At 57.2% G+C, this 17,448-nt stretch overlaps 1 protein-coding gene across 1 annotated transcript in view; it reads left to right on the top strand.

Annotated features, from left to right (window-relative positions):
* HMCN2 (hemicentin 2) overlaps window positions 1-17,448 on the top strand; it is a 154,142-nt gene that overhangs the window by 93,649 nt on the left and 43,045 nt on the right. The window contains exons 44-61 of the mRNA XM_059925832.1: window positions 666-827; window positions 1,655-1,936; window positions 2,980-3,147; window positions 4,289-4,402; window positions 4,847-4,933; window positions 5,891-6,082; window positions 6,934-7,107; window positions 7,231-7,344; window positions 7,853-7,995; window positions 8,655-8,805; window positions 9,414-9,632; window positions 11,249-11,362; window positions 11,774-11,961; window positions 12,600-12,696; window positions 13,464-13,625; window positions 13,800-13,913; window positions 14,877-15,079; window positions 15,791-15,872. Coding sequence (XP_059781815.1) covers window positions 666-827; window positions 1,655-1,936; window positions 2,980-3,147; window positions 4,289-4,402; window positions 4,847-4,933; window positions 5,891-6,082; window positions 6,934-7,107; window positions 7,231-7,344; window positions 7,853-7,995; window positions 8,655-8,805; window positions 9,414-9,632; window positions 11,249-11,362; window positions 11,774-11,961; window positions 12,600-12,696; window positions 13,464-13,625; window positions 13,800-13,913; window positions 14,877-15,079; window positions 15,791-15,872 — 2,766 coding nt within the window. The remainder of the gene's footprint in view (window positions 1-665; window positions 828-1,654; window positions 1,937-2,979; window positions 3,148-4,288; window positions 4,403-4,846; window positions 4,934-5,890; window positions 6,083-6,933; window positions 7,108-7,230; window positions 7,345-7,852; window positions 7,996-8,654; window positions 8,806-9,413; window positions 9,633-11,248; window positions 11,363-11,773; window positions 11,962-12,599; window positions 12,697-13,463; window positions 13,626-13,799; window positions 13,914-14,876; window positions 15,080-15,790; window positions 15,873-17,448) is intronic.

Consider the following 17,448-nt stretch of genomic DNA (forward strand, 5'->3'; position numbering starts at 1 on the left):
CTGGACTAAGAATAAATCCAAAAGTGACAAGACAAGTCGAGGTCACCGGGGGAGAGAGCATGGACAGAGAATAGAATGTAAGAGCGAGGAAGAATGTCATGTGGCCACCTAGTCTCCTCCCCCTGCTGGGACACATGCTGATGGATGGCCAGAGCCCAGAGGGCTGCTCTGCTGTGAACAGGTGCAGGATGTTGGAAGTTAGTGTTTAATTCAGTGCCTCTTGTTTTACAAAATCCTTCCCTGCATCGGGTCTCTTTGCTGCCAGGTGTGCCAGCTGCTTGGTCTCCCTCGCCCATCTCTGTAGCCAGCTGGATGGGTCATTCATTCGATAGCCTTCACTGAGCGCTATTATATGCCAGGCCCCAGAGAGCCTCTAAGGATCCCAGGGGGAAAGTGAGGCAGGGTCTGCCCTCCAGGACAGCCTACGCCAGGGCAGGATTCGGACGTGCCACCTGCAGGCTTATCTGTGTTGGGCAGAGGCTCAGTGTTATGGGAGATCAGAGTGGGTTCCGGGATCAGATTTGGTGCTCAGGGAAGGCTTCTTGGTGGAGGTGACATCTAAGTGGGCACCTGACGCCTGAGCAGGAGCTGGCCAGGATGGATGGGAGGACAAGTGTTCGAGGTGGAAGGACCAAGGACCAGGGGCTTCTTTCTCATGCCTTCAGGTCAGCCTCTGCCCATGGATGGGGCCGGCCTTGGGCAGGTGTCAGCTGTGGGGCGGCTGCTGTATCTAGCACAGGCCCAGCCAGCCCAGGAGGGAACGTACACCTGTGAGTGCAGCAACGTGGCCGGAAATAGCAGCCAGGACCAGCATCTGGAGGTGCATGGTGAGTCAGGCTGGGATGACCTGAACCAGGCAGAAGGGGCCAGAAGGGGCCCAAAGGGTGGGCAGCCAGGTGCCCTGGCAGGACAGACGTCACCCCAAAACCCAAGCAAAGACAAAACAGGGCTGATGAGAGCACTTTCCTGTTACCCCTTAGCTCTCTGGCATTTCAACTGCCCCCTACCCCCAGGCAGCTTCTTACAGCTCCTGACCTCAGCATGAGAGAGGGGGCAGCGTGATCCCAAGAAGCCCCCAGTGGTCCAGAGGGGGAAAAAAACACAGCTTGAAACAGTTGGAAACTAAAGAAATGTAAAATTGATATGAAGCTCCTATATGTGATGGAAACATAAGTCTCCATCTACTTGTCCTGCCGGGATGAAATTAAATATCTCAACCTTGTAAAAATCATTCTAGAAAATAAAACCAAGAAAAATGCTGTTCAGCATCTTGGGGAGAACCCCACCTGTGGAATAATCCCCCGCCCTCGGCCAGTCCTAACAGCTGTTTACGTTCTGGGAAGCCTCTGGTTTCTAAGGAAGAAAACCTCTCTCACAAATCTTCAGGGCTGTTCTGTGAGCTCATTGTCCAAACGGCAGGCCTTCCTGTGATTCACAGGGTGTGAGAGAGGGGGCCATGGGGTACTTTTCTAACCCCATTATAGAGATGCACAGTGGAGGCCCAGAGAGGCGAGGTCACCTGACTGAGGTCACACAGCCAGTGAGGGACATGGAGGAACACAGGCCAAATGGAGGCGAGCCCAGAGCCTGGCATGTGGCGCGTGTTTGGTGCCCGGCGGCCCACTTTCCCTGACGTGCTTTCTCCCCATGCCAGTTCCCCCTCAGATCGCGGGCCCCCGGGAGCCCCACACACAGGTGTCCGTGGTCCAGGACGAGGAGGCCACTCTGGAATGCAATGCCACAGGGAAACCTCCGCCCAGGGTGACGTGGGAGCGGGATGGCGAGCCGGCGGGGGCCGAGCCTGGCCTGCGGCTGCAGAGCCAGGGTCAGAGGCTGCACGTGCAGCGGGCTCGGGCTGTCCACGCCGGGCGCTACAGCTGCGTGGCCGAGAACGTGGCCGGGAGGGCCGAGAGGAGATTTTCGCTCTCTGTGCTGGGTGAGGACTGGCGGCCTGCTGGAGGAGGGCAGGAAGGGGACCAGACTGCAGAAGGCAAGGCTGCTTCTGTCCCCAAGCTGTGCTCCTGGGGCCACCCCCTTGTTCTGCCAGGAGTCAGACCCCTCTGGGTAGGGCTCCTGTTGGAAGAAGCTGCAAACGCTGCTCTCAAAATCAGGATTGGCTCCAAATAGCCCTCATTTCCCTCCTTCCCTGTCTCCCGTGTTTGCTGCTCCCCTTCTCTGTTTCGGGCATTCTTTATCCTGCATGACTCGTATGTGATGGGGGAATTCGGGGGTTCCCCGAGAGATCAGGAAGATCCTGACCGCTGTCCTGGGAAGTCAGGGCAGCTTCCTGTAGGAAGTGACCTTTTAGCTGAAATGCAAAGGCTGAGTAGCGGTTCATCGGGAGCCGGGGTGAGAGGAAGAGTGCCAGGCAGAGGGAACAGACTCTGCGGAGGGCTGGAGCATGTTCACGGTGGCTAGAAGAGCCTTGTGATTCCAGTCTCTTACTGAGCTCCTACTGCATGCCTCAGGGTGGAGGCGGGGAGTGGAGAGAGACAAGGAGGGAGAGGTGGGCAGGGGTCCTTTAGGGAGGACCCTCTCATGTCTCCATCATTGCTGGGATTCCCCAGCCTCGCCCACCTATCCCTGCCTGATAGAGTGTGGCTTTCTTTCTGAATGGAACTCTGCTCTGTGGATTTAGGGACCCATCTGGTGTTCCCCTTTGCTCTAATTCCCGTCTCGTTTGCTCAGTCTTTGCTCCTTGCCAGGCTCTGTGCTAAGCGCTCTACACACGTCCTTGTCGAATTCTCCTGGCATTCCAACGAGGGGTCGGGGAAACTGGGGCCCAAGCCTGATGCCAAAGCCCAGCCCGTGGCCATCACTCACGCCCTTCAGTGGGAGCAGCTCTGATCTTGTCGCTTCTGCTCCTCAGGCTGACCTAACTGGGGGACGGGGGTCCTCGGGGAGGGCATTGGTGGGGAGGCAAGCAGGAGCGTACAGCCCCCGTCTGCATCCTGAATGCGGCTTCTTCTCCGTGTCTAGTGCCCCCAGAGCTCATTGGAGACTTGGACCCACTGACCAACGTCACAGCTACCTTGCACAGCCCCTTGACGCTGCTCTGTCAAGCCACAGGTGTCCCACCTCCAGGGGTCCTCTGGTTCCGAGGGGAGGAACCCGTCAGCCCTGGGGAGGACACCTACCTCTTGGCAGGTAAGGTGCCAGTCAGCGGAGTATCTGGTTATCGGGTCTGGCCCTCCACCTCTGTCCATCACATGCCTGTGACCTCTGGTCCTGCACTGCCAGGCTTGGTTGGGATAACCGTTTTAGCTGTTGGTCCCCATGAACACTGGTCAGGTGAGGTGCTCCAGGAAAAAAAAATCAGATTTAAATAAGTTTGGAAGAGGCTTCCTGTTCTGCTCTCCTGGAGGCTCACAGTGACCATCTGTATAGTCAAGGTTCTGATAAGTCCTGCAGAAAAAAATTCTCACGGCACCTATGAAACAGCATGGAACCGTAACCAACTTTGGGAAATGCTCATCTAAGCACTTTCTCCTTTGAATATCCATCTTCCTCACAAAGTTGGTTTGTGATGGTTCTTGCTGGAGTACAAATGGGGTAACTGAGGCCCAAGAGGCAATATCCCATCAGAATCTTGCAGGGACTTCCAGGCCCCCTGAAGCTCAGCCTCAATGACCCCTCAGTTGTTCCATGCAGCCAAAGCTGGGATGGTAAATAAGTTTCCCCTTGTGCACCACTTCTGAGCACTTGGTGGAGGCCGCCAGATTCAGTGTGATGGTATGAATTCAGAGACTGCATCTGGGCCCAGCAGAAAGGAGAGTGGCGATCAATTAGTGATGTCTGCCCTGGGTGCAAGAATAGCAGTGATGATGTGTATCTGCCTTCCTTGGGCTGGTCTTAGGAGATCCTTGCATTCCTCTGAGAGGAGCTGGTTCACCTCTGAGAGGTCCTTGGGAGAAGGTGGCCTTTTACAAGGTCCATCAGAGTCGAATGAGGGTTCTGATCTGAGCCAGGACTACATAAACCATTGCTGTCCTTTTAGCCCCAGCCAACCCACAGAAGAGAGGGTAGCCAGGTGACAGATCCTTCTTACTAGAACAAGGTCCTCAAGTTTACCCTGGTGTAGGTCTAATGTCCAGGGGGCTCCATCTATCTGTTTACCCTCCTGGGCCTCAGTTTACCCGTCTGAGGAATGGAACACTGTGGGAGGCAGACACCTATACCTCTAAATATAATGCCTGGCATGCTCCTCTTCCTGGTGGGCAGCCTGAGCTCAGCTTGGGACAGAAGGCTACTCATAGCTGTGCTTGGAGCCCACTCCCCCCTTCCCCAGGTGGCTGGATGCTGAAGATGACCCGGGCCCAGGAGCGAGACAGAGGCTTCTACTCGTGCCTGGCAAGCAACGAGGCTGGGGAGGTGCGGAGGAACTTCAGCGTGGAGGTCCTGGGTGTGTCACCGCCCCATTCTCATGGGCACCCACCCATCCTTTCCCTCCGGCCTGGGAGCTTCTGGGGGTGGGGTCTGGCACCGGCAGGAGGGAGAAGCCAAGCCTTGTTTTCTTTGCCTCATCAGCAACCTCTTCTCTGAGGCTGCCATAGAACTTTCCAGAAACAGCTGGAACTAACCCCAGATGAAAGGGGGAAAAGATTTTCAATACCACCCAACTGCCTTCCTCTGATCAGGGCCTTCTCCCAGAGGCACTGGTACTTCCCTCAGCCGGCTGCTGAGGGTTAGGGTTGGGGTTAGGGTTAAGGTTTATTAAACTCACAGCCCCGTGGCGGCAGGCGTGAGGGGATGGGGAAATGGAAGAGAGGTGCCATGGGCTCTTAGCTTCCTGCTCCGTGGTTGTTCGGCATGGTCAGTTAGCATCTGTCTTCCCTGCTTCTCCCAGTTCCTCCCAGTATCGAGAACGAGGACCTGGAGGAGGCAATCAAGGTTCCCGAGGGGCAGACGGCTCACCTGACGTGCAATGTCACAGGTAAGGGACACACGCAGTGAGCTGGAAGAAGGGTGAGAGGCAGCTGCGAGAAGGAGGGGGTCCCCGGAGATCTGGGCTGCCTGCCCCCAGCCCTACTGCTCCCCACGGAGGGTCTCTCACCATCTTGGCCTTTGCACTCTCTGTGCCTCTGCCCCAAACACTCTTGCCTACTCCTCATCTGACTACAGAGCTCAGCTTCCAGGACCCTCCACAAGGAGTCCTTGGCTGACCCTTTGGGCCCATGGGCTCCTACAGGTCCCAGTGCTCCCCTATCCCAGCACTGACCACACTGGACCATAGTGGCCTTGTGACATCTGTGTACCCCAGCCAGGCTCTGAGCTCCATCTTGGCCTTTGCACTCTCTGTGCCTCTGCCCCAAACACTCTTGCCTACTCCTCATCTGACTACAGAGCTCAGCTTCCAGGACCCTCCACAAGGAGTCCTTGGCTGACCCTTTGGGCCCATGGGCTCCTACAGGTCCCAGTGTTCCCCTATCCCAGCACTGACCACACGGGGCCATAGTGGCCTTGTGACATCTGTGTACCCCAGCCAGGCTCTGAGCTCCTTGAGGACCAAGGGCTACCTTGTCACCATGATTCCCCCAGTGCCCAGCAGAGTAGGCTCCCATTAATGCTTGTGGGCTGGGAGAGATGGATGGATGGATGGATGGATGCATGGATGGATGGGTGGAAGGGATAACTTGCCTTTCTGTCCTGCCTGTCTGTACCAAGCCATTCCTGCCCACAACCTGGGTAAGGAAAAGGCAATCAAAGCACACAGGAAAGGGCCCAGGCCAGGCTTGGTGGCTGCTTCTGTGTCTTGCCCTGCTGCATGGGCCTCTGGACTAGGATGGAGAATTGACGTCCCCTGCCCCATCTTGCAGCAGCCTCTGACCTCTTGTTTGACCTGGTCGAAACCTGCTGAAGCATTTCACTTGCCTCTCCCCTCTGCATACAGGCCACCCACAGCCCAAGGTCACATGGTTCAAAGATGGCAGGCCCCTGGCTGGCGGAGGTGCCCACCGCATCTCTCCAGATGGAGCCCTCCTGCAGGTCCTCCAGGCCAACCTGTCTAGCGCAGGCCACTACTCCTGTATTGCGGCCAACGCCATAGGAGAGAAGACCAAACATTTCCAGCTTAGCGTCCTGGGTAAGTGCTAAGCATCTTCTGGCCACCCTAGGTGCCGGCATGAGGGAGACCAAGGTGACCAGCTCCTTACAGACAGCTTCCCACAAAGCACTTTACTATTTTTTCTTCCATGTCAACAACAACAAAAATAATAATAACAGCTCTATTGGCTGAACATCTACCATGGGCCAGGCATTTGGACAGGCCTGATTAGTTGAATCTTTTCAACAGCCCTAGGAGGTGGGAGATGTGCTTGTCCCCATGTCACCAATGAAGCCCTGAGGCTTAGAGAGGTGACAAGACTCCAGGCCCCAGGGTTGGGGCTCACACCCAGGCAGTCAGTCTTCCAAGGGCCGTCAGCATGAACTGTCTCGTTAGGAGAAACAGGGGTCTAGAAGTTGAGAGGAGCACAGATCTGTTTCTTAAAATGCTGTTGGTAAAAGGGAGGGTCCCCAGCGAGAGCTGAAAGAGAAAATTTGGGGACCAATGAAAGCAGAGCTATCCTACCCAGCAGGGAGTAAAACTCCATCCCCACCTCTGCTCAGAGAGTGGTAAAAATTGGAATCACAAACAGAATTGAGAAGGCTCTGGTTAAATTAGTAGATTCTGGATGTTAAGAGACTATTGGGGAAATTGAGGCACAACTGACCTATAGGATTGCTTAGTGATGGAGAGCCTGGGCTCTGGGTCACCCAGGCCTGAGTTCAAGTGTGGGCACATGGTGCGTGGTTCCTCTGAGCTTCAGTTTCCCCTCTGTGCGACGCCAGTAGCAAAAGCACCGAAGCCAAGCACCAGGGTCTGAGGCTTTTCTGGGTCCTTGGGCCCAGGGTGGGGGACCTCCGTTAACGAGCACGCTCCCTGCCCCACCGCAGTGGTTCCCACCATCCTGGGAATGAGCAAGGACAGTGCGGACGAGGAGGTGACCGTGACCATCAACAACCCCATCTCTCTGATCTGCGAGGCTCTGGCCTTTCCCTCCCCCACCATCACCTGGATGAAGGATGGGGCCCCGTTGGAGGGCTTGAACAACATCCAGCTGCTCCCAGGTGATGCCCTCGGGGCGGGGAGGAGGGAGAGAGGGGGCAGGTGACGCGGGCTGGGTCAGAGGAAGGGAGCCTAAGTGAATGCCTGGGGGTGACCCTGGCCGCTGCCCCCCGCCCCCCAAGCAGGCACCCACGGGCTGCAGATCCTGAATGCCCAGAAGGAAGACGCGGGCCAGTACACCTGCGTGGTCACCAATGAGCTTGGCGAGGCCATGAAGAACTACCACGTGGAAGTCCTCAGTGAGTCAGGGACCCTCCAGGGCACCAGTCGGGTGGGCAGGAGGCGGCCCGGGAACCCTAGGGCTGCTTTTGACACCCCAGATGCCTTCACATGGCTTGTCTCCTCTGATGGTCAGTGGCCAGCCAGGGCCGGCTCAGTCATTTTAGGGCCAAGGACCTAGGAGGAGGGAACCAGTGAGCTAGGACTTGGGCCACGTGGACGCCCAGAGCCACACCAGTCCTGGCTTCCTTCTGCCACTCACACTGTGGTGCAGCCAGAGACCCCACAACTTGAGACCTGGTACCCCCAAGAGGGCTCCCAGAGGTCACCCCAGGAATCCCCCCACCTCGGACCTGACCTGTCCTGTAACCATCTCTCCCCAGGAGCGGGTGGGTTTCCAGAGTCCCTGTTCCTCCACTCTCAGAGAGCCAACACCCCGTTTCTGGGACAGAGCCGGGACCAGGGGGAGCGCAGGGTCTCAGCATGTCTTCTGCTGACCGGCTCCTCAGACTGCTTTGTGGTTTTCAGTCCCCCCTTCCATCTCCAAAGCTGACCCCTCCCGGGAGGTCGGCGTGAAGGAAGTGAAGACCAAGGTCGATAGTACCTTGACCCTGGAGTGCGAGTGCTGGGCCATGCCCCCACCCACCATCAGCTGGTACAAAGACGGACAGGTGAGCCCGGGACCCCCTGGGGGCCTCAGGCTCTCAGTCTGGTCCCCCTCATCTGCTTGGAAGCTTCCAGAAAAGGCAGTCAAGGCATCAGGTCCCAGAGCTGGCCTGGGCCCTGCCCCGCCCTTTGTATTTTAATAAGAAATTCAACTCTTTATAGGAAACAAGTCTCACAAACATTAAACCCTATATGCACCCACTGAATTCTCTTCTAATTTTTTTTTTAATTAATTAATTTATTTTTATTTTATGGCTGTGTTGGGTCTTCGTTTCTGTGCAAGGGCCTTCTCCAGTTGTGGCGAGCGGGGGCCACTCTTCATCGCGGTGCGCGGGCCTCTCACTGTCGAGGAGCACAGGCTCCAGACGCGCAGGCTCAGTAGTTGTGGCTCACGGGCCCAGTTGCTCCGCGGCATGTGGGATCTTCCCAGACCAGGGCTCGAACCTGTGTCGCCTGCATTGGCAGGCAGATTCTCAACCACTGCGCCACCAGGGAAGCCCCTCTTCTAATTTTTAAGTTGTATGGATTTGGTGTTACAAAACTGTCGGGGTGTTCTTATCACTTTATGTTGTATTCTAAAAATTGTGTGAAAATAGAAGTACACTCGTCTGGGGGCTTTCTGCCCCGCATTTCTGATGTCTGTTTCCCCTCTTTCCACCCTCAGCCCGTGACCGCCAACCAGCGTGTCCACATCCTTGGTGAAGGGCAGCTACTCCAGATCCAGCCCACGCAGGTCTCAGATTCCGGGCGATACGTGTGCGTGGCCACCAATGTGGTTGGCGAGGATGACCAGGACTTCAACGTGCTCATCCAGGGTGTGTAGGGCCACAGGGAGGGGTGGAGCGTGGGCCAGTAGGACCGGAAGGCCGCATAGCTGGGGGTCGGGAGTATCAGTGCTTCTGGGGTGGTCTGGCGGGAGGGCTCTGGTCTCATCGCTGTCTGCATGTCTGGCCCCCACGCCCCTGGCCTGGGCTCTTTCATGAACTGACCTTGTGACAAGGCCATCGTTGCCCCCCAGGCCTTGGTTTTACCTTTGTAAAATGTGGGTGATCAAATCAGGTGACCTTGAGGGCCCCCCTAGTTCAAAAAGCCAGTGATGGGGGGCCTCCGTGCTTCAAGGCATACACTCTGGCTAACGCTTAGTATCTGGCATTCTCCTCTGAGAAATACCAGCGTGTCATAAGACTGAGTCCATTAGACACGAGCTCCAGAGAGAGGAAACTTATCCTAGTGCCCTGCATAGTAGTTGCTCAGTAAACACTGGTTGAAGGAGTGAGTGAATTTAAAAACTGCCTTGACTGAAGGGATTGGCTCAAACGGTGGAATTTCTGTGCCTGGGGGAGGCTGGGACGGGAATCTCTTTGAGAAGAGAATCTCTGTCCCTCGGCTGTGGGTCCTAATGTCTTTGTCCCCCACTCCCCAGTACCCCCTGTGTTCCAGAAGGTGGGAGATGCCAGTGCAGCCTTTGAGACCCTGTCCCGGGAGGAAGAGGCCCGGGGTGGGGTGACGGAATACCGGGAGATCGTGGAGAACAACCCCGCCTACCTGTACTGTGACACCAACGCGGTCCCATCCCCGGAGCTCACCTGGTACAGGGAAGACCAGCCCCTCTCGGCCACAGATGGGGTGTCTGTTCTGCAAGGTAGGCCAGGGCTGCACACAGAAGCAGGGCATTTGCAGGCAGGCACCAGGGTCACGCCCACATCCGAGCTGGTCTCCTCTGCCTTTCTGTAAGTCCTTGAGCTCTCCTGTGCGCTGCTTGCTGTGTGACCCCGGGCAGGGCACGTGACCACTCTGGACCTTAGCTGCCTTTTGTAAACTGGGGCTAGAAGTTCTTTACCGGTTTGAAGGCAAGAGTGGGGTCCCCTTCTGCCTCTGGTTTTTAGAACAGAGGTTCTCATCTCGGCCGTGCCCTCCTCTGGGCTTCAACATCTGTAATGTCCTGGCCCCTTTCTCTGGAGGTGTGGCCGGTTCCGTTATTAAGATCTCGTGACCCCAGATGCTGAAGAATCTCTCACTGGGCTCTGATGACCACCTAGAGTCCAAGTTCATGGCTTATGTGACCTTTTAAATTTCTTCTTACAACTTTAAATATTCCTTTAAGGTTATTTAATTTTTGTAAGCAACTGCTTTATTTCAGAATAGTTTTTTGTGGATGACTTTGAATTAAAAGGCTCCGGGGATGGGACTTAGAAATGCCTGGCTTCCCTAGGGTGGCCCAGAACTGGGAGGTATTTAAGACGCAGAGCCCGGATGGGGTCCTGCCGGGTCCTGCCAGGCTTGGGCCAGTTGTGGCGCTGTCCAGCAGAGGGGGATGACGTGGGCTGCAGGATGAACAGGGTCATTCCAGGGTTGGTACTTTGGTACTTGCAGAAGAAGGTGGCCCCTTGGAGATCTGGGAGAGGCAATGCTTACTGAAAGCTCGATTGACCTCTTAACCTGGCACTGCCCTCTGATCTGGGGACACAGTGAGCTCAGTCACATGCTGATTGGCCTCTGGCCCTGGCCACTGACCCCTAATCCTGGGTACACAGTGGTCACAGTCACAGCTGACTTTAATTCTGGCCGTGATCACAGATTACCCTCATGTATCGAGTGATCCCTCCCCCAGCCATGGCCACTGCCTCCCCAAATCCCGGGTACTGTCTCCTGGCTCCGCACATAATGAGCCCCTGGTTCTAACCCTGCTCACAGCCCACCACATCCTGGGTCAGAGATCCCCCAACCCAGAGTCCTGAGCACACAGCGACCCTAGCCCAGCTTCCACTAGAGACCAGCTCCAGCCCCACAGATGCCAGGGTCTGGCCCTGGCTGGCTCTTGTGCACAGAGGGTCCCAGGTGATGCCCCCCAATTGCCCCCACGCCCAACCACCACCGCCTCCTGAGAGCCTCTGCCGACATTTGCCAAGCTTTCTGCCCCTTCCCTCTGCCTTCAATGAGGAGCTGGGCTCAGCACTGCTGGGCACTCTTTGGGAGCCTCAGTTTTTCCATCTGTAAGATGGGAGTAGTAACAGCACACGGAGTCAGAGGCCAGGGAAATGCTCAGCCCAGGGCCTGGCACAGAGTAAGCTGCTACTGTGCTTCATTTGATCCCCTTGACCCGTGACCTGAGCAGAGCAGGCGATTCTCTGCGTTTCACACATGAGGTCGGGGAATGGGAGTGGCGGGGGTGGGGAAGTGATGTGTCCCAGGTCCCCTCCAGGGGGAAGAGCGGGTTTCCTTGCCCTGGCTCAGGCCTCTGTCTCCATGTCTCCGCAGGAGGCCGGGTCCTGCAGATCCCCCTAGTACGTGCGGAAGATGCTGGCAGGTACTCTTGCAAGGCCTCCAATGAGGTGGGCGAGGACTGGCTTCACTACCAGCTGCTGGTGCTGAGTGAGTGGCCCGGCCTTGGGGCGGGGGGGGGGGGGGGGCGTGGTCTCATGTCTACAGGTCCCATGAGAGGCCCCCTCCCGAAGTGGGTCCAAGTAGAGAGCATGTTCAGTCCTACTGTACTCAGAGGTTGGTGAGGTAGGGGTTACGAGCTTGGGCTCTAAAACCAGACAGGACTGGATTCAAATTGCAAGTGAGCTGCTTCCTAGCTGTGTGACCTTGAGCAAATCACAGCCCTCTCTGTGCCCCAGATTCCTTAGCTGCGGCAGGGCCTGGGAGGGCTTGGTGGGCAGGGTTCAAGGAGCCCCAGCCAGTGCCCGGCACCAAGTGGTGTTCTTGCCTCCACGCCCGCCTCCCCCCGGGACCTTTCCCAGGGGGGCTGCCCGCTCCTCACCCTCTTCTCCCCTCACCCAGCCCCACCTGTGATCCTGGGTGACACAGAGGAGCTGGTGGAGGAGGTGACTGTCAACGCCAGCAGCACCGTCAGCCTGCAGTGCCCAGCCCTGGGCAACCCTGTGCCCACCATCTTGTGGTTCCAGAACGGGCTGCCTCTCTCCCCAAGCCCGTGGCTGCAGGTCCTGGAGGACGGGCGAGTCTTGCAGGTCAGGGCGACCCCCTGCTCGGGCTGAAGGCAGCGACTGCTGTGACTCAGTGCTGCTTGTCTGAGGACCAATGAGCTAACCACTCTCTGTGCCAAATGAGGCTCTTTGCCTGAAGCCATGTTGGAGCCCCTGGGATTTAATTCAGCCCACCAGATAATCGTACGTGAGCAGACTTGCTGGGCTACGCATGGCATCAGAAAAGGACGCACAGGCATGCCACACTTGGAGCCTGGCACGGCACAAGGCAGCCTTCCTCGGGAATGCCGTTGGACGCTTACAGAGCTGTGCCCAGCACCTAGGACCTCAGGCAGCTCCTCGGCCACCCAGTGTCCAGACACAGCCCCACGGGACCCCTGGAGTCCAACACCGCACAGAGCACCCTCCTTAGGGCTGGGGGAGGGGACTGTTGTCACCATCTGGTTTGCTACAGGGAATCATCCCTCAGCTTCACATCCCCCCAGATGTCACAGAAAGCCCTAGATGGCTGTGGGGTGACCCCCTAAGCTCCATGTAGGCAAAGGTGGTCTTCTGAGGGAGCTCCTGCTGGTCCCTGCCGTGCCTGGAATGGGTGGGAGGGAACCCTCACACTAGTTCCTGGTGGGACCCAGAGCCATCCGGCCGGTGGCGTGCACCCACAGGTGTCCACGGCAGAGGTGTCTGACGCTGCCAGCTACACGTGTGTGGCCCAGAACCCGGCGGGCTCCGCGGAGAAGCTCTTCACCCTCAGGGTGCAAGGTGAGCTGGGCTGAGCAGGAAGCCCCCTGGGTTCCCCAGGTGAGGAGGGGCTGGTGCTCTGGGTCTGCCCCACACGCTCCGAGGACTCACCGTGCGGGCAGACACAGCGCCTCTGTCCTTCCAGTGTCCTGGGCTCTGGGCCTGTGCCAGCTGTACCCCAGGAGCGCAGCTGGGGGACCCTGATCACTAGATAATTTTAAGCAGCTTCGGAGGCTGCCGGAAGAATGGCTCTTCTGAGGCCTTACAGCACCATGATTGTGCATTTACTGTGTACCTGGCGTGGGGCTGAGTGCTTTCCCCGGACTCAAAGCTGAGCGGTTAGCCCAATTTTAGGGCTGTGGAAACAGACTCAGAGAAGTCACCCGGTGGGGGTCTCCCCGCCCTGGAGTCGGCCCTCTCAATCTCTGCATTCTTGTGACACATATACATCTCAGTGGCCATGAGCTCTGCCTCCAGATGTGGGGCAGCTGTGGCCTCAGGGGCGGAGGGATGTTGGTGTTACTCAAGGTCTAGGACTCAAACCTGAATTGATATTCTGGCTCTGCCACTGAGCAGCTGAGTGACCTTGGAAAAGTGACTCTCCCTCTCTGATCTCTAAGCCCCAGTGTTCGCAGCTGTAAGATGGTTATGACAAATAGGAGCTGCTGCACAGTGAGGTTTGAAGCGCCAACAGCTCGTGAAGGCCCTGTGTTTCACTCTGTGGCTGTCCGCTCCTTGCCGATATGCATTGTCATGTGTTTTCTTTATCCTGGTGGCCGCGGGGACAGTCCCACCACGAATCGCGGGTCTGAACTTGGAGCAGGTCACCGCCATCCTCGACAGCAGCGTCTCCTTACCATGCGAGGTCCACGCTCACCCAAGCCCCGAAGTCACGTGGTACAAGGACAGCCGGGCCCTCTCCCTGGGAGAAGAAGTCTTCCTCCTGCCTGGTGAGTAAACTGAGGCTGGGGACCCAGCTCTGAGGCTCTGTGGGAAAGCAGAGCTGCCTCCCCAAACCTGGCACCGGACTGGATGTCTGGGAGGGCTTTAGGACTGTGGGCGTGGGGACTGGGGGCTGGGGCCTGTTCGCTGGTGCCAGGGTCTATCTCCCCCACCCCTGGCAGGCACCCACACGCTGCAGCTGGCTCGGGCACAGCCATCGGACTCTGGAATGTACACGTGTGAGGCCCTCAATGCCGCCGGCCGAGACCAAAAGCTGGTGCAGCTTAGCGTGCTGGGTATGTCCTGTCTGTCCCCCAACCTGTGCTGCCCCGACTCCTTCACTCAGCCCTCACGCCCCCAGGCAGGAGAGGGGCAGCCGGCCCTGGGGGAGCCTGGGATGCCCTGTGCCCTCTGCTGCAGTGGTATCTGGGGGGCATGGTGGTTAAGATCCTAGTTTTTAGAGTTTGGACATGCTTGGGTTTGAAACTCAGCTGTGCACTTATTTGATCTGTGACCTTGGGTAAGTCACTTCCCCTCCCTGAGCCTTGGGTCTCTTATCTGTAAGGTGATGGTTGGTATAAGGGTAAGATGATGGTATGTGAGCCCTTAGCCCAGTGCCTGGTGCCCCGTGAGCTGTGAAGCTGAGGAGGGGACAGCAGGATAACAGCCAGAGCTGGCCCAGGAAGGGCCCTTCCCAAGCCTGATTGATCACGAAGTTCTCTGCATGGAACGTTTTTGGGGGCGTCTGGTCTTCAGAATCCTCTTGGGGAAAAGCTGGCCCAGGATGTCACAAGCCAGCACTCCCTGGAGGGTTCTTTCAAGCCCTGGGGCAAGTTCATTCGTTTGTGCCTGTTCACCTACTGTGCGCCCAGCACCGTGCCAGGTCTTGTGGGCTCACAGCTGGGGTGGGAGCTTCTACATTGGTTTGCTGGAGGGCCATGGGCCCGTGGACCCCCATGGAGGGCCCTCACCTAGCTGGGGCCTGTCCTGTATAGGAAAGAGCCTAGGAGGGTTGTCATAGCATCTCCCCCAACTGGGAGGCTGAACCCAGAGAGGGCAAGAGGCTTTTCCCAGGTCACCCAGCAGGCCCTTGGCATGCTGGCCTGGATTCTCTTCTTCCAGCTCCCTGGGTCTGTGCCATCCCCTGCGGCGGGGTCCACTGCATGACCTTGTCTCTCCATAGGCTGTTAGCCTACGGCTGGGGCCAGGGAGGACACGGGGAAGGCCACACCCCTCACTCAGCTCATCTCCTTCCCCAGTTCCCCCAACCTTCAGGCAGGCTCCCAGCGGCCCCCAGGATGTGGTCCTGGTGAAGGCGGGGGACAAGGCCGTCCTGAGCTGCGAGACAGACTCACTTCCCGAGCCAGCTGTGACCTGGCACAAGGACGGGCAGCCCCTGGTCCTGGCACAGAGGACTCAAGCTCTGCTGGGTGGGCAGAGGCTGGAGATCCAGGACACCCAGGTGAGATGTCTGGTGGTGCGGGCAGCCGTGGGCAGCCCTGGGAATGTCGCCTTCTGGTCCTGGTGAGCCGAGGGTGGGCGTGGGGGACAGCTGCGTGGCAAGATGGGGGGGGCTGCTGCCTCCTTGGCCTGCAGGACCCCAATCCAAGGTGATTAGCAGCGTCCGGGGTGGGAGACGTGGGAAGAGCACAGGGCCCCAGATCCGGCTCCACACTGACTCACAGAATGACTTTGAGCGGATCCGCCTGCCTGTTGCCCCAGAATCCAGAAGCCTTTCCAGGCCCCTCTGGTTATGACTCCCTGGGAGTCTGTTCCACCTGCCCACGCCTCTCCCTGGTATGGATTAGACACTCACAAGTGTTCTTTGGATGAACGTTTGCTGCTCCTCTGGAAACGCACCCGGGCTCCGTCTCCTGACTCAGCGCCATCCCCACAGTGAGGGAACTTTCTCCTCCAGGCTCCACTGACAGACATGCAGCCCCAGGGAAGGGTGGGGTCTGGATCCTGTGCACTCACCTTCCATCGGCCCTCCTGCATCTTAAGGCTCTTGGGAAAGGCCAGAGGGTCCCATCTCCCCTTTGGCTTCCCAGGCAGGACCAGCATATTTGGGGAGTCCCTGCTGTGGAAGGTTCTGGGACCTGGATGTTTTGGGGGAGCCGTAGGTATCCCCACTGCAGCCGCACACTGTCATCATGTGCTCTCTCTGTCCCAGGTGTCGGATAAAGGTTTATACAGCTGTAGAGTCAACAATACAGCCGGGGAGGCCGTGCGGGCCTTCATCCTCACGGTCCAGGGTAAGCTGGAGACCAGGCTGCGAGCGTCGCTGTGGTACCCGTAGCAGCACAGGGAGTTGCCAAGGATGGGAAGGGCCGTAGCTGGAAAGGGAAGGTGTGGCTGAGTGTTTAGGGCCCAAGATCTGGAATTGAAAAGACCAGGATCCGAATAGGACTCTGCCAATGACTTGCTCTGTGGGACTCAGTAGAGTGACTTTATCCCTTTGAACCTCAGATTTATCTTCGGTAAAAGGAGCTAAAAGTAGTACCTGCCTGTTTGGCACACAGGAAGTGCTCCATCTGTGGTCTGCCATGACTGTGTCTAGAAAGTGCTGGGCACGGGGCCCGGCGTGGAAGCACTGGGACAGGAGCCCTAAGAGATCAGACCCTCGGAGTGCAGGGGCCATGTCACCCCCGCCTGAGCCCTGAGGTGCCTGCCCCAGCAGCCCAAGAACGGAACACAGATGGCATTTCATTGGGTGTAGCTCAAGCTGGGGGTGAGGGAGAGCCTGTTGGAGCTGCCTAGGGAAGCAAGGGATGAAAGCTTGGCCAGATTTTCTCAGGATCAGCTATTGTGTGGGTTAGGGAATAGACTCAGCTGGGTAACAAAAAGACCCCAAAATACAGTGCATCAAGTAAGAGAGAAGTTTACCTCTCTCATCCAAAAGCCCAGAGGTGAGTGTCTAGGCTGGAGGGTAGATCTGTACCTACCAAGTGGTAATTTAGGGACCAGGATCCTTCCATCCTGTTGATCTCCCGTCCCCTGGGGGTTGTCCCTGTCCATGTCGCATCCTGTCCCAGCCCACGAAGCAGAAATGAGCAGACGTAGAGGGCAAGCATTTTTATTTTAAGTGGGTGATGCAGAAGTTGCATCTGTCCCCTGTGCTTGTATCCCATGAGTGAGAACTTTGACAGCTGGCCACAGCAGGCTGCAGGGGAGACTGGGAAATGTAGTTTCTACCTGAGTGACCCCGTGCAAGATGGGATGGACAGTCTGGGGGGACACCAGCTGTCTGCTGCACATGCCAAACCCTGTAGCCTCCCCAAAAGGGGGACAGTGGATGGATTCAACCCTGAGCCATATTGAGTACCAGTGTTGAAAATTATTGACACCCGGTCTGCTGCTCAAAGCTCATAGCTCCTTCTCCTGATGGCCACCTTATGAACAGTGGGAAGGGAGGAATGTCTGGTCCTTGAGGGAGAAGACGTTTCATCCTGAGCACAGCTATCTCTTTTCTACTGGTAGTGGCTACCTGGGATGCATGACTTCATGCTGGCTGAGCAGGGGAGAGTGTTGGGATCAATTAGTGATGTCTGCCCTGGCATAGGCTAAGGTCTGCTGGTGCAATAGCCATGTATTTACCATCCATGGGCTAAGTGGTCCCCGCCTGGGCTCTGCTTTGTAAATGTTTTGAAATAGCCAGCTGCTGGTTGTATTTACATTTGCGAATAAAACAACTCATATCACCATCAATGGCAAGGCATAAAATGTCAACTCCTAACCACAGGGAAGGGCTTCTTGGGCATCCCTGATCTGCCTGAGAGGAAGAAAGTAGGGGGCAGAGTCTTAGGATTCTGGGAATCTGGCTTCTCTCCT

The sequence above is a fragment of the Balaenoptera ricei genome, chromosome 6 (assembly GCF_028023285.1).
Source record: "Balaenoptera ricei isolate mBalRic1 chromosome 6, mBalRic1.hap2, whole genome shotgun sequence".
NCBI classification, from domain to species: Eukaryota; Metazoa; Chordata; class Mammalia; order Artiodactyla; family Balaenopteridae; genus Balaenoptera; species Balaenoptera ricei.